This window comes from Euprymna scolopes, chromosome 34 (genome assembly GCF_053919585.1).
Source record: "Euprymna scolopes isolate OS-2025 chromosome 34, ASM5391958v1, whole genome shotgun sequence".
NCBI lineage: Eukaryota > Metazoa > Mollusca > Cephalopoda > Sepiida > Sepiolidae > Euprymna > Euprymna scolopes.
In genome coordinates, this window is record NC_136515.1 from 2511443 (window position 1) to 2535052 (window position 23610).

Below are 23610 nucleotides of genomic sequence, written 5' to 3' on the forward strand. Positions count from 1 at the left end.
AGATGTTTGCTATAGCTTTTTATGTTATTGAATATTAATATATATATATATATATATATATATATATATATATATATATACAATACATACAATAAAGATATATATATACAATACAACAGTAGCGATTAAGTTAGCTAATGTGAATTTTGACTAGGGTCACTCTTAGTGCATGTCACAATAACCTATCTACAAACAAAATTATACCCAGAGATGAATAACGTGAATCGAAGTATGTAGGAGGAGAGTAAATTGTCTGCTTCTCTCATTTCTAAAGTCAGAAAACTAAGGAAATAATTATTAGTTATTCCTATCTTTCTCCGTTATTCTCGTCAAAATTTTCACCGTTACGGAATTCGCGTTTCTTTCGCCTGAATCTTTTTTTTAGAAACACCATTTAAGGATTGTACTTTCACTTTGATGCAATCATAGCTACCACGAGGGTCTACGTTATTTTTGTCAAAATTGGAAATATTTTCATTTTTTTTTTTTTTACACAGTGATCACCACTTATCAAGGCCCGGAAGCCACTCAGGGATAAGGGTTATTGCAAGTACATTACGTTAGTGTGGAGATTTGATGAAGTGTTTACTTAAGGGGGCGGTTCATTAGGAATTTGTTAACGTTGGACTTGAACACATCCAAGTTGTAGTCAGGTGGGAAGCAGGCAGACGGAACAGAGTTCCACAGGCGTGCAGTTCTAAGAAAGAAGCTTTGTTCATGGAATTCACGTTTTGATTTAGGCACAGATAAAGAGTGGGGGAAATTTTTCACAGTGGATTCAGCTAGACGGGTGTTTTTCGTGAAAGATTGGCGAGGGGGGGACCAGAGATTGGAGTTCAGACGAGCACCTGCCATGGAAATAACAATAAAACAAGGATAGGCATGCAACGTCACGGCATTTTCATCTTCTATAGGCAAATAGCTCCACTGCCTTGGCAAAGGTTAAGAGAGTAAACGGAAACAAATAGTGAAACACTGCAACACCTTTCTAGCAACTTCTGCAGCTGCAATTGCAATGACCGTACTGGTTTACCTTTCCATCCTACTTTGTCCACAACGCTGAGAAAAATTGCACAATTAGTATTTACTAGAGGGGGGGCGCCCGGTTTTGCCTGGGCGTAAAATACGCTTAAATATGATGTTTTAATTTGTCTAAATTTCGTACATATATTATATTAAATTAAAGAGTTGTGATTTCAAAAGTAAAAAAAAAATGACTTTGGGTGCCATCAGCTAGAATCGAAACCGAAAGCAAAGCTGGTGACGTTACCACTGTACCAACATGGCACGCATACGAACCGATCAAAACTTAAAAATTAAAAAATAAAGATGAATGCACACAATGTGTAATGATTTTTTAACCCCCAAAAAACTATTTAAACCGGCTAAAGACCCATAAAAGAGCGGTCTGTAAAAAAATCCAATCATTTGAGGCTCCAAGCGCTGCTTTGCGATTTTAATTTTCGGAGGAGATAGAGTTTGAAAATATGGAGACAGACAGACAGACATATAGCCGTTTATATATTAGATTAGTCGGAAAACTTTGTTAAGAAGGAAATAATTATTAGTTATTAGTCTCCTTCTCCCGAAGTAAAATTCTCTCCAATAAAACCTTGAAGAACTCAACAAAAGTATCCTTGTGTCTTACAGGCATGAAAGGTTTATTCGAAAATTTCTAAGTACTCTCATCCATTCTTTCATTATCATATTTTATATTTTAGTAGTAGTAAGTAGTAGTAGTAGTCATCATCGTCATCGTCATCATCATCATCATCATCATCGTCATCGTAATCATCATCATCATCATCATGACCATCATCTTCATCATCGTCATCATCATCATCATGGCCATCATCGTCATCATCGTCATCATCATATGGATATGACCTTAAACTATATCCAGTGGTGAGGGCCCCAGCTTGTGGGCTTTGGGGAGTGTGGAGCCACCCATTAATTACCATTGCTCCCAGGTCCACTCTGACCCGGAGTGGTAGTACCTGTTAGGGTTCCAACTATGGGTTAAATAGAAACCGACTTGAAAACAACAAATATATTCTATTAAAAAAAAATTTTCTTCAAAATCTTTGGATTCGGCATTAAATAACCCGAAAAGGGTTGATATGCCGTAAAACAAAACCAACCAACCAACTAACCAAATCATCGTCTCCATCACCACCACAACCACCCCCACCCCATCATCATTGCCACGGTCACTGTCATCATCATTGTCGCAATCATCGCCACCATCACCACCATCATCATCATCATCGCCACCACCACCACCACCACCACCACCACCACCACCACCATCATCATCATCATCATCATCATCATCACCACCACCACCACCACCACCACCATCATCACCACCACCACCACCATCATCATCATCATCATCATCATCATCATCGGTCCAACGTTCGTTTTACATGCTACCATGTGTTGGACTGCTTTAAAAAAAATGATTTCCAAACTAACTCATCTCTGGCCAGGTGTTTATTTATCCCTCTTTCTCTCAAATCAATCCTTATCACTTTTTGATAGTACATAGATGGATACTGACCGTTTTGGTTTGAAGCAGACTACGGCCCGATGCATATTTTACGTCACAAACCGTTGGGCGTTGTATCATGGGTTCCTTCCATTTAATGTAGATATTTGTATCCGTCGCTCGCACGTTTGTAATATCCACTGGATTTAGTTCCACTGAAGAAAAGAAAGGCAAAACCGTTATATCAGTCGCAGACAGACACGTACGTGATCGTATTTCGACATTAATAAATCTGCGTGACCACGTGTCGCATGTCTATGTATAACGTGGTGCAGATGAGCGCGTGGAAAGATATCGGCAGCAGCGAAGGATGGCTGGCTTGCAGAGAGATCAGCTGCAGTAGCTGAAAAATGCGCATATGCAATTTAATTTGTGTTCACTACTTGAAATCATTGAAACGAAAGTAAGAAAAGGAAGACAAAAAAGTCCTCTTCTCCTCTCTTTCTTTAGACAAAATTAATCGATAAGAAGAAGAAAAAAACTAATCTAATATATAAAACTCACTATGTCTGTCTGTCTCCATATTTTTAAACTCTATCTCTTCTGAAACTAAAAGTCATAGAGCGGCGCTATGCTTAAAATGATTGGATATTTTATAGGCCGTTCAATTATGGGTCTTTAGTAAGTTAAAATAATTTTAAGGGGTCAAAAAGGGGTTATACATTTTGTACATTCTTCTTAGTTTATTTTTAATCGGTTCATATGCGTGTAACGTTGGTACAGTGGTAACATCACCAGCTTTGAATGCTACGGTTTTGATTTTGGTTTCGATTCTAGCTGATAGCACTCAAAATACTTTTTTTTTTACTTTTGAAATCACGATTCTATAATAATAATAATAATAATAATATATACGAAATCGGAATAATATATTCGAAATTTGGACTAATTAAAAGATCATATTTAAGCGTATTTTATGCCCGGGCAAAGCCCCCCCCACACACACACACACACACACACCGCGCTAGCTGATGGCGCTGAAATACTTCTTTTTTTTTTTTTTTTTTTTTCTTTTTTTTTTTTTACTATTGAAATCACGACTCTATAATAATATATATGAAATATGGACAAATTAAAATATCATATTTAAGCATATTTTACGACCGGGCAAAGCCGGGTGCCCCACCAAGTGTAATGCAAACAGACATTTTGCTGTTCAACTTTCTTGCAGACACGATCCCAAATAGTAGCCCTTTACGTTCCATGTAACAATTTGCTTTTTGGTGTAAATAAGTGTTAAAAAAATATTTCTAATTTTTAATTAGTTTTTATGCGTATCACGTTGGTACATCGTAAACTTAACAGCTTTGAAAGCTACAGTTTCGATTTCGATTCTAGCTGATGGCACCTAAACCGTATTTTTTTTTTGTTTTTTTTTTCAATTTTGAAATCTCGACTTTATAATAATTAGGGCTATGACAACAGCATATTTATTTCCTTGTTCTGATTCTCAAGTCCATTGATATGTTTTCATGTAGAGTGATGCGATCCTTGGTTGATTAATTGTGTCTAACTGTTTCGGATATATACTCGAGAGTAAAAGCTGTGAAAAGAATATGCTGTTGTCCCAGTCTTGATAATAAATAAGACATCTGGACAAATTAAAATATCATATTTAAGCGTACTTACTCCACAAATGTGGAGTAAATATTTCTGGACGGCAAAGATATTGAAAATTTTTAAGAAGTTTTATAGTTGATAGTGATACTGCTGGAGCACTGTTGGTACAAGGTAACCTTACCAGCTTTAAAAGCTACAGTTTCGATTTCGATTCTAGCTGATGGTACCCAAATGTTTATTTTTCTACTTTTGAAATCTCGACTCTATAATAATATATACAATATCTGGACAAATTAAAATATCATATTTAAGCGTATTTTGCGACCGGGAGAAGCCCTCCCCTACCCCCGCTAGTCTATAAGAAAAAAAAAAAAAGGCTCAAATGTGGAGTGTCTATATCTGGATAGCAAAGATATTGAAAATTTTCAAGAAGTGAATGGTGATACTGCTGGCGCACTGGATGAAACAAATGCTTGTGTGATTACAAGAATTAGGTGTGAATGGAGTAAGTGCAAGAATTTTCCGTCATTACTAACCAGCAAGGTGTTACCATTGTCGACCAAATGAAGAATCTATTAGACAATCTGATAGGTCCTGAACTGTCATCTAGGCTTTAACCTCTGTCCCATCAACGAAACGTTGCATCCCTCTGCCTGTTCTACAAGTATTTTAATGGTGAATGCTCTGACAAACTGCAGACACTTGTGCCCCCACGACGTAGACACCCTCGACAGACCCGACAGGCAGCTAAATCCCACCCCCACACAGTAGAGATCCCTAGATGTAAAAGATCTTTCTACTCCAGTAGTTTCTTCCCCAGAACCGCTAGACTCTGGAATTCCATTCCAGGATCCTGCTTCCCTAACTGTACTGACATGCAGAAGTTCAAGTGTAATGTGAACCGAGATCTTGCTGCCCAAATCTCAACATAGTGCCCCAGTAGTTGCTGCCCCTGATAGTAGCCCCCTACACCAAAGTGGCAATATGCCTTGTTTGGGGTGAAAATGTAATAAAAAAAAACCCCAAAAAAACAAAAAAAAAATATGGGTATATAGTGTGATGGTGTACAGAAAAACTGAAACTAACAATGTTGGTGGATTTTTAAACTCTGAAGAGTTGTCCATCTTTGAACCTTATTTTCAACTAGCCTGGGTGCCAGGCGTTGACTGGTGTGTGTTGTGCAAAAAAAAAAAAAAAAAAAAAAAAAAGTGATAATACACAGGAAGGCTAGAACTCTTACCATGAAGGAGGAAAAATATGTGAAAAAAAAACCCCATGTCTTTGCTGTTGCATCCATCGCCAAACCGGAAGTGGCGAAGGTTTAAATTAAGGCTAATCAATCGAAAAAAGGGGATGACTTTCGAAAATATCGTCGAAAAAAGCGACCCCTCCTTGTAGAAAAGTGCCCAGTTGAGGGTGATATTTTTAGCCAATTTTTCGATATTTGATAGATTCCATGAACAAAGTTTCTTTCTTAGAACTGCAGGCTTGTGGAACTCTTTTCCGTTTTCCTGCTTTCCAGCTGACTACAATATGGTCATCTTCAAGTCCAACATAAACAAATTCTTGATGAGCCGTCTCCTTAAGCAATCCAATTTACCAAATTTCCACGACTAACAATGACTGTGACATGTTCCCTTTGACCACTGTACATTCATTAACCCTTATCCTTGAGTGGCCTCCAGGCCTTGATAACTGGTGACTCATTTGGAAAAAAAAACGATGGATTTGTAATGTGAGTCTAAAAAACAGGCTTGGAACAGATACATTGAGGGCATTGCCACGGCTGCTGCAAAGAAGGTGAACTCTCTCTACCATGCTAGAAAGTTACTTATACCTAAAAGTATCTTGTACCTCTACAAAGCCACCATTCGCTCATGTATGGAGTTTTGTTGTCACATTTGGGCTAGTGCGTCTGCTACTAGTCTCTCCCTCTTGAACAGGATTGAAAAGAGAGTCCCGCACTGTCAGCTAGGCTTCAACCGCTGTCCCATCGATGGAATGTTGCATCCCTCTGCCTGTTTTTCAAGTACCGGTCCAAGTTATGACAATAGGACTAATTCAAATCCGGATGGTTCAACGCTTGAGGGAAAAGTTCAACAAAGTTTCTGGCCACGGTTATGGTCTTTGGTGTGGTTTCAAGTGAGGGCCACATCATGCCACCTCGCAGCTTCGACATTGGGTTGAAAGTCAACACTAAAATGTACCTGGATGTGCTGAAAAGTGTGGTGATCCTCTGGTGCAATCAGGTGGCAGACCAATGGGTGTGGCGGCAAGACCTGGTTCTGGCCCACAAGTCCAAAGAGACCCAGGCTTGGCCTCAGAAGGAGTGCAATGACTTTATACTCTTCTCTCACTCACCCCGCTCCTCCTTTGACCTGAACTCACTGGACTACTTTGTTTGTCAATAACATCACCAACATGACTTCCCACAACACCAAAGCAAGCCTAATCGCTGCCATCCACCGAGTATTCACCGAACTCTCACTGTTGCTTGTGGAAAAGGCATGTTCCCAGTTCCAGGCCCATATCGAGGCGGTGATTGAGGCTGAAGGCGGCTACATTGAATAGATGTCAGTTCTACTGCATAATCAAGTCTCCTGAATTGATTTTTTTCAATAAAAGTTTTCAAATAAAGCTGTCGTGTTGTTTTCTTTGGGGCGACAAATTTATCGTTCCAACCTGTACAAAACAATTTACGGAATGTGATTTTTTTCAGCCTCTGGTTACGGCATTTTCCCCGCCTTACGGTATTATTTGTAATGTTATTTGATTATATACATGTGTATTATATACTGTATTGTATTTTGTTAAAACCCAAATCCTGTCTTCCTGTGCAAATCACACATCAGGCTTCACAGTTATCAACGGAGTCAGAGAGTCAATTAATAAAAAAAAAATGATAAAGACGACTCGTTATCATCTACAGGGATTGAATACCATAAATAACTTACTAATTTTTAATGCCTTATCCTGAGGTTCTACTGTATATTTTACTTTGTTTTTTGAGTTGCGAAAGTAAAGCTTAGTAGTGGTATAATATGGCGATGGAGACGTAGTAGCCTGCGACTTGTTTTTTTTACATGGCGGGGGTCACCATTTATCGAGACCCAGAGGCCACTCGAGGATAAGGTTTAATGAGTATACATTAGTCATTGTTGCAAAACTACTGCAAATAGATGATGTGGCAAGCCTTCTATCGTTATATTTGGAGAGAAATGTCCTCCAACTCTATCTGGGATGAAGGTCATCAGATGAACATCGACCTGATTGAGGCCTTATGGATGGGGCCTTTACTGCATATTCAAAGCTTAAACAAAAGTGAGCAGGAGAACGTGTGGACGTATACGCCAACAAAACATGATAACTCGTAGGAATAGCCGGATTCACGTGGAAAGAGTCCAAGACTGCAATGAAGCTAGCATTTGTGACAGGCTTCCCCAACAACATTCCAATGGAGCTGAAAAAGTCAAGTATCATGCTTCAATTGTGCTTTAAACAGAAGTATTCATTTCGAACATGCCCCTGTCATACCAGTGATTTTAGATGTCGGGCTTTTTGGCTTGTATGGCAATGAAACTTCTCAAATGCACATGTGATGTTAGGCTGTGTAAGGTGTTAACTTTGGTTACAATCGTCTGTCCCTGTGATATAATAAAGCCACTTCTATGGCGATGGAGACATGGTAGCCTGCAAATAGATGATGAAACAGGCTTTCTATCGTTATATTTGGAGGGAGATGCGTTCCAACTCTGTCTGGAACGTCATCAGATGAACATTGACCTAATATTAGTCTAACGTACAGCTTTATCTGCCGGCATACGGTTTTTTAAGGTTACGATATGGAATACAATGTTTTTCCGGACCCTGCTTACGGTATTTTCCCCGCCTTACGGTGTTATGAATAATGTTATTTGATTATATACATGTGTATTATATACTGTACTCTATTTTGTTACTAATTTTTAATGCCGTATCCCGGGCTTCTACTGTACTTCATGTTATCAATATAATAGCCTAATTTTCTTAGAGAATTCTTACAGAAGAGACGTTGCGAGCCTGTCTCTACTATATCGTTATTTTCATGGTAAATGCTCGTCTGAGCTCCAATCTATGGACACCACCCCCTCGCCAAACTTTCACAAGAAACACCCGTCTAGCTGAAAACACTATCAATAATTTTCCCCACTCTTTATCCGTGCCTAAACCTAAACGTAAAATTCCATGAACAAAGCTTCTTTCTTAGAACTGCACGCCTGTGGAACTCTCTTCCATTTGCCTGCTTTCCGGCTGACTACAATATAGTCGTCTTCAAGTCCAATATAAACAAGTTCTTGATGATCCGTTCCCCTTAAGTAATCCAATTTACCAAATTTCCGCTACTAACAATTATTATGTCATTGTCTCATTGACCACTATACACTTCTTAACCCTTATCCTCGAGTGGCTTCTGAGCCTTGATAAATGGTGACTCCTATGTAAAAAAAAAAAAGAAAAGTAAACTAATTTTCGTAACTTAAATAGGAATTAAATGTAGGTACTTACCAATATCTTCTGGCCTAAACCGTGCGATGCCAGGCTTGATAATTTTTGTGTTCGATTTGCCGATGAGCTGAACACATTGATTGCAGTAGAGTCTGTAGGGCGATTCACTCTTCTCATTCCACACCTCGAGTTCTTTCTGTCTGCGATTCAATTTCACCGTCTTCATAAATAAACTTTAAACAAATCAAACAAGTTTATTAGCTTGACTTAAAAAAACAAAACAAAAAAAAAAAAAACGAACAAACGTATAAATAAGTTCAATATTGAAATCATAGGAATAAAAATATTTGTGATCCGAATGTGTTTTGTCCCCAGATTTATTCAATCACAAAAGCAAAAACAGATTGAGGACATCAAAAGGTATGCGTTTGAGTGGGCACAACATTAACCATCTTAGGTATGCAGACGACACTGTATTAATAGCAGAACCCAAACGAAATCAAAACGCGGATTCCATGAAAAAAGCTTCTTTCTTAGAACTGCACGCCTGTGGAACTCTGTTCCGTCTGCTTGCTTCCCACCGGACTACAACTTGGATGTGTTCAAGTCCAACATTAACAAATTCCTAATGAACCGCCCCCTTAAGTAAACACTTCATCAAATCTCCACACTAACGTAATGTACTTGCAATAACCCTTATCCCTGAGTGGCTTCCGGGCCTTGATAAGTGGTGATCACTGTGTAAAAAAAAAAAAAAACCCGAAGAGACCCTCCACCGCATGCTAGATACTGTGGTGGAAGCAAGTGAAAGTAAAGGTCTTGCTTTAAACATCTCAAAAACGGTAAACAAGAACACCCAAGCTCTAACTACTACACAGTAGAGATCCCTGGGTGTAAGAAACCTCAATAGTTTCTTCCTCAGAACTGCTAGACTTAGGTCCCCGATAGTAGCCCCCTACTTTAAAGTGGCACTGTGCCTTGTTTGGGGTAAAAATTAAATTAAAAAAAAAAAGGACTTGCTTTATACATCTCAAAAACGCTAAAGATGACAGTATCCAAGAACAGTCAACCTCTAATACACAAGCTCTAAATTCACTGAATACCAGTTTTTTTTTAATCGACGTTCACCCTAACAAAACATATTGCCACTTAGGGTTAGGGTTTTGTTGGTACCACTTTCGTGAAGCTATATCCAGTTGCACATAGGCTAGTCAGATAAAAACTGACTTGAAAAAACAAAAAAAAAAACAAATATATTCTATTAAAAACATTTTCTTCAAAATCACTGGATTCGGCATTAAATAACTTGAAAAGGGTTGATATACAGTAAAACAAAAACAACCAACCAACAAACAAACCTATAGAGGTTGAACGATGTGACCACAGTATCCCAGACGCTAGATCAGATAATTTAACCGCTATAGCAAAAAAAAAAAAAAAAAAAAGACTGAGAGAAATTGAGGACATCAAAGGTATAAGTTTGGGTTGACTGATGCCATAAATCGTTTCCGTACATCAAAACACACGAATTATTTTTTCCAATTCTTCCTTGTCATACTTTCATTCACTGCCAGGGAAGATTCATTTAGAATATCCCCGAGAGAGGGAAGGAGAGAAAGATACAGAAAGATAGAGATGATTTGTAATCTATCCCGGGTTACGCCGGCATGTTGAAAAAATTTTTTTTGAAGGTTGGTTAGTGCAAAAAGAGTTCAAGGGTTAAAATTGATGACGTTTTTGTCAAATTTTGTTGCTGATTCCAACAATAACACCTGGAATAGGTCATTTTGTGTGAAAAAAAAGTGGAAAGAAAGAAAGAAAGAAAGAGAAAGAGAAAAAGAGAGAGCATGAAAGAAAGAAAGAAAAAAAAGAAAGAGGGAGAGCATGAAAGAAAGAAAGAAAGAAAAAAGAAAGAGGGAGAGCATGAAAGAAAGAGAAAAAGAAAGAAAGAAAGAAGAGAGAGAGAGAGCCTGAAAGAAAAAAGAAGGAGAGAGAAAGAAAAAAAAGAAAGAGAGAGAGCATGAAAGAAAGAAAGAAAGAGGGAGAGCTTGAAAGAAAGAAAGAAAGAAAGAGAGAAAAAGAAAGAAAGAAAGAAGAAAAAGAGAGAGAGCATGAAAGAAAAAAGAAGGAGAGAGAAAGAAGGAAAGAGGGGGAGCATGAAAGAAAGAAAGAAAGAAAGAAAGAGAGAAAGAAAGAAGGAAATAGAGAGAGAGCATGAAAGAAAGAAAGAAAGAAAGAGGGAAAACATGAAAGAAAGAAAGGAAGAAAGAGAGAAAGAAAGAAAGAAGAAAAGAAGAGGGGGCATGACAGAAAGAAAAAAAGAAGGAAAGAAAGATATCTTTTCTCTCGCATGCAAATTTAATCTGATTTCCGATTTGGGGTGGAACAGATGTGTCAAATTGGCGCAAATATGCGTTGATTCAACAATGCTCACCTTGAACCGTAGAGATTCAACTATAAAGATGAGGATAACAGTCCACAAATAAATAAATAAATATACCAAATTACTCATCCCAAAGGATTCCAACAGTAATGGAAAAAAATATACCATTCAATACGGACCTGACGATGGAAGACCAGATAAGAACGAAAAACTTGGATTTTTAAGACCAAAAAATCCAACCTTGATTGCTCTTCGGGGCCCATAGTGCAGTGGATAGAGCCATTGGATTTCTGCAGTTTCAGGTGAGCATTGTCTAAAGATAGCAGTTTCAATTCTACTCAAAGCCAGCCAGAGGATTAGTTGGCCAAAAACGTGGTGAGACAACAACAACTATGGAAGGCAGTAATTACTGAGAATACAGTTAAGAGACTCAGCATTCTTATCCTGTTGCCGTTAACTACCTGAAAAAGGCCAAAGGAATAGTTGACTGCAACGTAGTTAAACAACTATGAAGATGAGGATAACAGTCCGCAAATAAATAAATAAATAAATATCAGCTGTATGAAATATAAGAATATATTATTTATAGATCAACTGTGTTGTGTTTTATTTGTTGTCAGTGTGTATATATCGTAGACCAGTGACAAATGTCGATTTAGAAATTATATAAACTGAAAAAGCACATTTGAACGACCAGTCGCAGCGAATATATAACACAATGAGCAGAAAGAGACTAATTTTGTACTTCGTCCTTTTATTTTTATATATAACTGGCTTTGCAAACTCACTTTTCCTGATCCAAACAATCTTACCCGAACTCAGTAGGTGACCCAACGGGTCAAATGCCAATTCTGTGCATTAAAGCGCATGGATTTATTTATTTATTTTTTTTTCAACGTAACCCGACTTTTCCGCTCTTCTTTGTCACACTTTTATACACTGTCAGGAAAGATTCATTTGGAATGCCCCTTAGAGAGGTAGGGAGAGAAAGATACAGATAGATAGATAGATAGATAGAGAGAGAGAGAGAGAGAGAGAGAGAGAGAGAGAGAGAGAGAAAGAAAGAGAGAGGGAGAGAAATATACAGAAATATAGAGAGAAGGAGGAAGAGAAAGATACAGAAAGATAGAGAAAGGGAGAGAGAAAGATGTAGAAAGATAGAGAGAGGGAGGGAGAGCAAGATACAGAAAGACAGAGAGAGAGAGAGAGAGGGAGAGAAAGATATAGAAAGATAGAGAGGAGGAGGGAGATAAGATAAAGAAAGATAAAGAGAGGGGGGGGAGAAAGATACAGAGAGATAGAGAGAGGGAGTGGATGGAGAGATATAATGAGCAGAAAATGACTAATTTTGGATTTTCGTTCTTTTTATTTCACTTTCTCTGATCCACACAATCTAATTCGAACTCAGTGGGTGACCGAACGGGTCATTTTTTTTTTTTTTTTGTTTCTCGTAAAATAATAAAATGTATTACCATTTTCTTTTGCATTGAACTCCATACTTTAGGGAGCAGTCGGCTCTGAGTGAAGGAGGAAAAGGTTCCCAGGAACAAACCATTTTTATAAAGTTTAATATTTTGCATGAAATGTTATTTGGCTTTTCTAGTTCACCTGAAAAAAAAAGAAGGAATTTGAAAGGATAAAACAGAAAAAAATTAACTCCAACCCCAACCCTGTAGAGATGCAAGCATTTAGCAGACCTGCTATTTTTAACAACGTCTGCGACCATAGTGCTCCAAATTGTAGAGCCATAATAATATTGGGAAGACAAGTAAAGACAGAAGTTTCCCCGTTGCTTTCCGTCTTGATTCGGAAGTGTATCTCCTCCTTAAACCACGGCTACCAAAAGAGTAGGCCAGTGAATATGACAGCATGACATCATTACCAGATCAACATGTAGGTAAAGGCATGAAGGTTCCTAAAGTTTCCAGTATTCAATTACGTGGCCATAAAATGTTTTTTTCGTTGCCTTATATTTGTGGCTGTTGTAATCATATGTTTCTTATTCTCCTAAAGAGAAAAACAATTCTCCATTTAGATTATTATTACAATTATCATAATTGCACATTGGGATAATTTTAATCTAACAAAGTATAACGGTAAGTGAACTAGTTTTCGAACTTTTATTTCTATCGAAGGAAGTTGAATATTTCATTTTATTTATTTTTTTAAACTGCAAAACAAACAATTTTTATATGAAAATATTTTTCAGTCCGTTCTTTTAATAATAAATAAAACTTTTGATGGAGTATTTCCAAATATTTTAAAGTTAGAAGCATTTTTTATGACTGTTTAAAATTTTTGTTGTTGTTAACTAAAACGATCAATGAATTCAATATTTTAGCACCGGGCGTAATTTATTTCTTTGAAATATATTTAAAACTTAAAAGGTTTTGTTTGATAACATTTTATCTGCAAATAATTTACGTGACTGAAATGGGAAATGAAATAGGAAATTCTCTATTCTCTCCAGAGACATACAAACACAAATTCATCTTGAAAATTCTTAGTAGCCATGGTTAAACGTGCCGCCAGATATCAACCTGGAAATTTCTACAACTCGGCACAGTACATACAGCGCATAGCCTTCCCAAATGGTCACCCATCTGGTACTGGCCAGGCTCATCATTGCTTAACTTTGGCAATCTGGCGAGAACCGGTGTGTCAACGTGATTCTGCCGTATATACGTATCTGTAGAGATACACCAGTTTAAAAACTAGTCTACCAAATAGCTTCGCACAAAACAATCACACAGACACAATTTGTAAAAGGGAAAGAATAAGCAATTATCGCCCTTTTGACCTCGTCTCTAGCAGACAGGTCGCAACACTAGCTTCTCTCTTTCTTCTCTCTCTCGCTTTTTCCTTTCTTTTTCTCCAGTGGCACACGACCACGATGTGTGCCATGTGTTCCAAGTGTTTTACATACGCAAACCGATTCTGTAATGAAATGAACTTTCGCGTACATTCCAGCTTTATCGAAGTAAGCCAAACATTGCAAAATCATGAACAAACAAACTGTACAATCCATAAATTACTTCAGTAACAACATTAAACACAATACTTAATCTCAGTAGACACGTGATCGGCAGAGATCACCAACGCGCACGTACACATGTAAACACATAGTTTTATGCATTTTTCACAAAAGTTATTGTCTGTAAGAAATGTATAAATATTTTTTTTTGTATTAAGTAAAATCTACGGGTATATATATATAGGTTTGAGGTGTTCAAAAGGGTTTTTTCTTTTTGGCGTCCAGAGGTTCTAGGTAGCCTGATGAAGTCTCTTTGACTGAAACAGATGGTTATTTGTAGCGACCATATGTAACTGTTTACCCCAAATAATAATGATAAAAAAAATATATGTATATTGCTGAAACGGAACAGCATCACATTTCCACAAGAAAATTTTCAAATATTTTTACTGGTGTTTTTGTTTTCTTAATTTCATTCATTCAGAGGAAGTCTCGAAATAAAGACGAATCATTGATGAGCACATAAATCGGTTTTTTCCTTTTTATTTCTCTATTTTGTCGGAACACTATTTCCATTATTTTCATTTAGAAATCCTCCTAAATTTGCTGATGAGGAGACCGTGCTTACCAAAAAAACTATGTATAATTGTTCTACGTGACTTCATGTATACCACAAATAAAAAGCACGGATTTCCGAAACGATCGTACAGATAATTGACTTTGTTGTTGTTCCTTCTTATAAAACTGATTTTTAATTTAATTAAATTTTGATTTTTTAATTTTAAAAATTTAAAAAAATTTTAAATTATAAATCACATTACTTAATACATATATATATATATATATATATATATATATATATATATATATATATATATATATATATATATATATATAATACAAACCTTATAACTTCATAACTTAATATTCCTTTATTTTAATTTTTTTATTTCTTCTTTACTTGGCCGGTTTTTTATCTGCAATTTCCGTTTAAGTCTTTAAATATTCCCATCTATAAAATATATCAATCTACCTACACATTCATATCCTGTATGTATATTTACTTATATTTTACTATATGCATTTACTTAGATACTTACTTGCTTTATCCGGAATTTGCAGATACCTACCATCCTCTCCCCTTTAAATCTTTATTTATTTTATATTTTATATTTTATTTTATTTTTTTTTTTTTATTTACTAATTAATTAATTTATTTTTTCCATTAAGTGTCTTTTAATAACTCTTATTGACATTTTCTTAAGTAATAATCTGTACATTTCAGTTGACCTCTCTGTTTTGCCCTATATTTTTCGCGCCTTTTAACGTCATTTTGTCTGGGTTATTCTGACATTTGCTTTTCTATTTTATATTTAATTCTATCACCATTTAATTTTTTTCTCTTCTTCTTCACTGATTTCTTTCTTTTCTTCTTCACTAATTTTTCTTAATTACATTTTGTCTCGGCAGCTGTGTCAAACGCATATCTTAGTTCTCTTTTATTAATATTATTGGAATTTTCCCCCTTTTCCTTGTACATATTTGTGAATTATTCCATGGATTTCGGCCTTTTGGATTATTTTGGACCATCTTCCAATTACGTGATTTCCTTCGATTTTACTTGTGCAAATTGAAATTTAATTAACTTTCTTGGATTTACATTTTTGGATTTTACCATCATTGGATAATTTACCTTTCACTAGACTATCCATTCACTTGTAATCACCTTTTTCTTCACCATATTCCCTCTGCTTCACTTTTTGTTATCAAGTAAGATCTTTGACTTACTTGTAGTTTCATCAAATACTTTTGTATGCAAAATCCGATCCCACATTTTGCTAATTTCTACCCTGTGATGAGAAGGAAAATATTTCTTCGAAACTCTGTGGATTAAGGATCATCCACTTATTAAGTGTTTCCTTTTCAGATTAAATATGTTTTTAACTCTTTTTTAAAGTGTTTTTTAACATGTCTTATTAACTATTTTCTCTTATATATATATATATATATATATATATATATATATATATATATATATAATTTGAGGTTGTTATTTTATTTTTCAAAAGTAGGGTAACCAGTGAAATATAACAAAGTTAATACTAGAGTGCTCAAGACGGAAGTAGAGAAAGTTACATTATTTAATTTGTCTTTACATAAGCCGTAATTTGTTGCTACACAGTCATGAGCATGTTTCGATTTTCTAGTATTTAGTAACTAGAGACCTCATCAGGCAACAACGCTTATTTTCGAAAGCGGAATTCTTAATGAAAAACGAAAATCAACTTTCAGCAAAAGAAGGCTTTTTTTTTGTCAACGTCTCATAGGGGTGAAGATTCAGCTGTGCAGAGAACAGGGTTGATTGGGTGCGAATTTGTTAGTTTATTTATTTTCCTATTTATTTATTTACTTATTTACCGTGTCTTTATTCATTCATTTTCATGTTTGTATAAGGGAATAGATTTTGTAGGGTGAGGGAGTTAGGTTATAAAGCCAAAGCTATGTAGATGTTATCTTAAACAAGTATGAGGTTTGCCTGTCTGTTGCCCGCTGCCTGTCTGAGACTTAAAAGTCTTAAATTCTTTTTTTATTATTTGTTTTAATTTAGTATTCCCAATTTATCTGTGAAAAGTTTAGGATTTACTTGGGCTTCTATTGAATGGTGGAGGGGAGGGAGGAGGTTAGAAACGTAGGAAAGGAGGGAATAGGGGGAGATGGAATAGGGAGGAAGGGAAAAAGGGGAAGAAAGGGAAGGGGAAAGAGAGGTGACATCGTTCGTTTGATAGATTTGTTTTCTCTCACTTAACACAAAATTGTTTTTTCTATATATTTATTTCTACTTTATTTGTTTATTTAATTTTGTTAATTGTTATTTATTCGTAAATTTGTTATTAAAACTTTTCAAAATTATAATAATTGTAGAATATATGTTATTACTAAACTTATTATGTTTAAATGCAGTCATTTTTTGGCATATATATATATATATATATATATATATATATATATATATATATATAGTAATTTATAAAATATATATGGCGATTAAGCTACACTGAATATTCGGCGTTTCATCCACTCTAGGACTCTTCAGGCTTATGTGCGAATTCTGTGGTTGTTTCTTGTTTTTATATGGTCCTCTTCTGTTGAGGATTTTAGTTAGCCAATCAGCTTTCTAGTTTAAGTATAGGTTTTATTTTCTATTATTTTGGTTAGTTTTAAAGCTATTTTGTATCGCTATCCTAGAGTAAGCTTTATTTTGTGAAAAAAAAAAAGGAAAAGGTCTGCCTTAACCCACTAACCTAGTTCTAAAACAGATCCTTTGTTCGATAAAATGCATGCCCATTGGCTGATAGGAAGGGGCACGGTGGATACTTGAAAGCTGATTGGCTAACTTAAATCCTCAACAGAAGAGGACCATATAAAAACGAGAAACAACCACAGAATTCGCGCATAAGCCTGACGAATCCTAGAGTGCATAAAACGCTGAATATTCATTGTAGCTTAATCGCCATATATATTTTATAAATTACTAACTAGCTCTTCCTACGTATTGAGCATTTTTGAAGTAAATACTTAAAGTTTACGCATAAATCTATACTTTCATATATTAATTTTATGTGAGTAAATGAAGTAGTTATATATATATATATATATATATATATATATATATATATATATATATATATGCCGTGGTGAAGGCAACATTTTTAGGAGAAGCAAATCTCTGAGTTAAAAGACCATAAAGCGGGAGACTAGTGCCCGCATTAAGCTGGTCTGCAGTTTAACTTGTTGCTGGCTATCTTGCTCTTGCTTGTTGCTGGATCTCAACATTTTGAACCGAGAGAGAGACTTAGTATTTGTACAAAGCTAAGACTCTGTAACATCATCTGTGTATAGATACTCCCTCAGGCATTTGTCTATTAAAATGGTCCTGTGGCGAGCGAAGTCATTTTTGGGCTCATGGACTTTAAGTGTCTGAGAGACTGGCACTCGTGTGACAAGGCGTTGCAATCATATATATATATATGTATATATAAACAGATATATATCGAATACTCGATTACTCACCTGCGCACGGACACTGCATCAGTTGCACAATAAATAACATTGCAACACAAACAGAAACGGATTGCATCATTCCTTGTGTTGGAGCTGATGCAATTGCTGAAAAATATAAAAAGAGAAATAGGAAAACCTCCAGTCTATAGTGGAATGGGATAAAAAATGGATGGTAATGTTCAATACTGCTAAGACTAAGCTTGTTTCCTTCAATAATTGCAAGAAACTTTCTCAACCACTAATAGCTATGGCTAAAGATACATTACCTGAAAGTACTTCTTTCAAACCCCTCGGCTTAACAGGGAACATGAGTTGGAACAGATACATCGAGAGCATTGCCAAGTCTGCTGCAAAGAAGGTGGGCTCTCTCTACCGTGCTAGAAAGTTACTTATACCTGAAAGTATTCTGTACCTCTACAAAGCCACCATTTGTCCATGTCTGGAGTATTGTTGTCACATTTGGGCTGGTGCATTTGCTATTAGTCTCTCGTTCCTGGGCAGGGTTCAAAAGAGAGCCGCCAAGCTAATAGGTTTCGCACTGTCAGCTAGGCTTCAGCCACTGTCCCATCAATGAAATGTTGCATCCCTGCCTGTTTTACAAGTACTTTAATGGTAGATGCTCTGATGAACTACAAGCCCTTATATCCCCTGGAGGCAAAAACACCCAACAAACCCAACAAGCAGCAAAATCCCACCCCTACACATTAGAGATCCCCAGATGCCATAAAGCCTTCTACTCTAACAGTTTCTTCTCCAGAACTGCTAGACTTTGGAATTCCCTTCCGGGTTCCTGCTTCCCAACCAGCTTCCCAACCAGCATGTACTGACATGAAGAAGTTCAAGTGTAATGTAAACAGACATCTTGCTGCTAAACTCCCCACATAGTACCCCTGCAATCATGTCCCTGATAGTAGCCCCCTACATCAAAGTGGCAACGTGCCTTGTTTGGGGTGAAAATGCAAAATAAAAAAAAAATTAAAAATAAAAAAAACCCTAAAAATCTGCATCAACATGTTTTTTTTTTTAATAAATATTGCTATTTTTTAAAAAAATTACATTTTCACCCCAAACAAGGCATATTGCCACTTTGATGTAGGGGGCTACTATCAGGGACCTAAGCTACAAGGGTACTATTGTTAAGGAATAGAGAGAGAGAGGGAGAGAGAGAGAGAGGGGGGGAAGAGGTGAGTTATAGTGTAGACACGTTGGCCGGAAGTAAAAGATCAGCTGATTTGATTGCATGTGAGTCATGTGATCAGATTAGCTGAATCGTTGAGATTTGATTTGGACTCAGAAGAGAACGGACGGCTTCCCGTTGTCTCCTCCTCTTCACTGGGGGGGGGACGTACGCTGACGTGTGTAGAAGAAGAACCCACACAGGCCGATTTCATTTCCACTTTCTGCAAGACATCTGGGAAAAGTGAAATAAACTATAGAACTAATTCCTTGTCTTGGAGTGATTGAATTTTCATCCAAAAACAGGTATCAAGTCTCCCTCCAGGACGAGAAATTCCAGATGGTCCAACATCGAAGAAGCAGAGGTAGGTTCTGAAAATACATGTCACTCACACACGATTCCCTTTATGATACAACATAAATATATAAGATAATCAAACACTCAACCCTTTATTACAGAGATAATACAACACTATGCAGAGAGTTGGGCAGCAAGATGTCGGTTCACATTACACTTGAACTTCTGCATGTCAGTACAGTTGGGGAAGCAGGGTTCTGGAAGGGAATTCCAAAGTCTAGCGGTTCTGGGGAAGAAACTACTGGAGTAGAAGGTTCTCTTACATCTAAGGATCTCAAATGTGAAGGGGTGGAATTTTTCTGCTTGTCGGGGGTATTTACGTTGAGGGGATACAAGTGCTTACAGTTCGTCGGAGCATTCACTGTTAAAATACTTGTAGAACAGGCAGAGGGATGCAACATTTCGTTGATGGAACAGAGGCTGAAGCTTAGATGACAGCTCAGAACCTATCAGGTTGGCGACTCTTTTAAACCTTATCTAGGAGCGAGAGATTAGTAGCAGATGCACCAGCCCAAATATGACAATAAGAAGTTATTATTACTATTATTTACTTCCGGCACCACTTAAAAAAATGTCTCTCGGTGCCACAGGTTCATTTAACCTAGTGTATTCCTCCTTCCTCTGACTACATGCCGGTCACAGCTAGCCTAGTCTTGTATTCGACTTTACACGTCCATTTTCTTTGACACACACTTTTCTTCCGCCTCGAGCACATGTTGCATTTTTCTTTCCTTTTTTTTTTTGCTTTTTTTTCTTGCGTACACTTCTTTATTTACATATGCATATTTTCGACTACTGCTGCTAATCTCTTCGCAAGCCAGCCATCCTTTGCTGCTGCTGATATTTCCCCACGTGCTCATATGCACTATGTTCCACTTGTATTATGAACGAGCAATTAAGCCCGATGTTGCCTGAGAGTGTTTTTTTTTTTTACTTAAGATTTTTTTTTATTATATCGTGTTAATACTATTTTTTGTTTTTTTTTATTGTTTTTCTTTTTTAAAGTTATAAACAACTAGCGTTGCCTGTGTGAAATATAAAAGACTGATTTACAGGGTGGAATAACAAAATTGTCGCTCTAAAAAAGACGACATTATTCCATTTCCGCTTGATGAAAACCGGTTTTGTTTTGTTTTTGTTGCAGACCATTTACTAGTTAGCCAGTTGCGTACAAATTCCAAGTGCGATAGGAGCCTTCTATCATGTCTGAAAGTGACACAATGTTCAACGAGTGAGATTGGAGATGAGCTGCTGTACAACCAATGCTCCTTACCGATCCAAGTCATGACAACAGGACCATTGCCAGCACCCTCAAAATGCATCGCTGGACAGTTCAACGCTTGAGAACATAGCTCAATGAAGTTTTTGGCCACAGTTACGATCTTTGTTGTGGCAAAAATACACCAACATGCCCACATATGCACTGACGTACTTTAAAACAAATTTTCTAATGCAACTCAATAAGAACTATCCACATTACTACAAAAATGCTTATTTTATTTTGGTGTCTTAGACTTCTCCCCCTCCCTCTTTTGCTGATGAGGAGATTATCTTCGAAAACAAAGTATTTGTCAATTATTGTCAATACTTATTCTTCATTTTAATAAAATGAATATCGTTTCTGAAACGATTGTACATTCAATTTGATTTTGTTTGTTCATCTTTTGAAACTGATTCATAATTGACAATTATCAATCTCTATACACGATATTAATATGGCTCTAGGATAAAAATATACCTATTGAGCTTATTATATATCTACAGTACAATGAGTACTGTTGTTTTAAAGTATTAATACATTAAAATAAACTTTGCTCTTTAGACACCAGGTCTAATTCCCTCTCTCTATCTCTCTCTCTCTCTCTCTCTCTCTCTCTCTCTCTATATATATATATATATATATATATATATATATATATATATATGTATATATGTATATATATATATATATATATATATATATATATATATATATATATATATATATTGGAATATAAATTTTTGTCATTTATTCTATATATTGCTCTGTATTCACATTAAGCATCTTATATAAGGATATATATATATATAAGAAAATATATTTCTACAGAAATGTATATCTATAAATATATATATATATGTGCGTGTGTGTATAGCACTATTCAACCACACACACACACACACGCACACACACACACACACACACACACACACACACACACACACACACACACACACACACACACACAAACCAAAAATGTATTTGTGTGTGAATGTGTGCGTGTGAATAGTGTTATACAAACAAGTACACACGCAGATGCGTGTGTGCGTGCATGCGTTCGTGCGTGCGCACGTATGCAGTGCTAACTCCGCTCATTTTAGTTTGTACCACTAGCATAGCTAACAAAAATATGTGGGACGGAACCGAGCTTCGACGGCGTCCACCCATGCATTTCTCGGCCGATACGTGAATAAACTTTGCTCTTTAGACTGCAGGTCTAATTCCCAATTCCCTCTATAACACACACACACACACACACACACACACACACACACACACACACACACACATATATATATGTATATATATATATGCTTGTACAAATGGAAATTCTTTTAACTTTCTTGAAGTTTTACATTTGAATTTTACCGTCACTGGATTTTTTATCTTCCCCCAGACTATCCATTCATGTGTAATCACCTTTTTCTTTACCATATTCCCTCTGCTTAACTTATTTTGTTTTCAAGTAAGATCTTGACTTGTTGTTTCATCAAATACTTTTGTATGCAAAATCCGATCTTGCATTTTACTAATTCCTACCCTCTGATGAGAAGGAAAGTATTTCTTCGAAACTCCGCGGATTAAGGACTATCCATTTATCTAGTGTTTCCTTTTCAGATTAAATATGTTTTTAACTCATTTCAAAGTGTTTTTTAACATATTTTATTAACTGTTTGCTCATATATATATATATATATATATATATATATATATATATATATATATATAACACTTTAATAATATCTGCTGTTTAATTAGCGTTGATGCAAGGCTCTCTGTTTGTTTGTTTGTAAATAAGCAGCTCAAGCAATGTAAAAATGGTGGGCGAGTGTCTATATATGTCTCATGTGCCAGCAGTTAGAACTGCTGGATTATCAATGATGGTTGTAGGTTCAATCCCTGGCAAGTATAGCCGCACTGATGAGCTGTGATACAGCAAAACATTATTGTAAGTGGATGCTTTTATCTACCTATATATCTATCCTCTTATAAATTCGGTTTTCTTTTGTGTGTATCGATATTCATATTAAAAACCCTCTTTTCTATTTATTTAAAAAGAAAATACAATTTTCTCATATATATGGGTTGTGGAATTGCATTGACTAGCAAACGATCTAGCTAATTTGCATATTCTTTTAAAGATTCATTTTAATTAATTCCCTATTAGTTGCTTCGGGTTTTTAATGGGATAATCATTTTTAGTAAACCATTACGTGTAATTATATTCATGCAGATATTCTACATGATTTATACTTGCATAATATTTGCGAAAAAAGTTTATAGTAAACACAAAATTGTTTCCATATATATTTATGTATGCGTATATATTTTTGTTAAACAAATCTATCTATCAATCTATCTATATATATATATTGTTAGGAGAAACATATATATCCCCCTCCTTATATCATAATGGATATATAGATATGAGCCAGACAGACCTCCCCTCCCCCCTTCCAAGTCAAGCCAGACAGATCTCCCCTTCCCTCCTTTCAAGTCAAGCAGAAGACCTCCTCTTCCTAAGTTGAACAGCGAACGATCGAACGACACAGACCCTCCCTCCCTCAGTGATCAACTATAAGCAGCAGTAAAACACCCACACAAACATAGATAACCATGACAACCGACATCAGGCGATCGTGACGTTAAGCGCGGAAAGAAAACGCGCGAAAAAGTTTAGTTTCAAGCTGATAACCGTTGTGAAACGATGGCAATATTTTCTGCTCCCCAAAAAGCAGGAATATGCACCTGCGTTGACAATGCATGGTGACCGACAAATGATTAGCTCAACTCAACTTGG

General features: G+C 36.2%; 1 protein-coding gene across 5 annotated transcripts in view; it reads right to left on the minus strand.

The window, feature by feature from the left end:
• Positions 1–23610, minus strand: part of LOC145259083 (uncharacterized) — a 202858-nt gene that overhangs the window by 54599 nt on the left and 124649 nt on the right. For 3 of the 5 annotated variants that reach the window (XM_080116719.1, XM_080116720.1, XM_080116721.1), the window contains exons 2-5: positions 18025–18120; positions 12452–12587; positions 8657–8829; positions 2564–2706 (exon numbers count right to left, since the gene is read on the minus strand). In XM_080116719.1, coding sequence (XP_079972845.1) covers positions 2564–2706; positions 8657–8829; positions 12452–12587; positions 18025–18094 — 522 coding nt within the window. In that variant the 5' untranslated portion in view covers positions 18095–18120. The remainder of the gene's footprint in view (positions 1–2563; positions 2707–8656; positions 8830–12451; positions 12588–18024; positions 18121–23610) is intronic. The other 2 variants (XM_080116723.1, XM_080116722.1) reach the window with 1 other exon arrangement.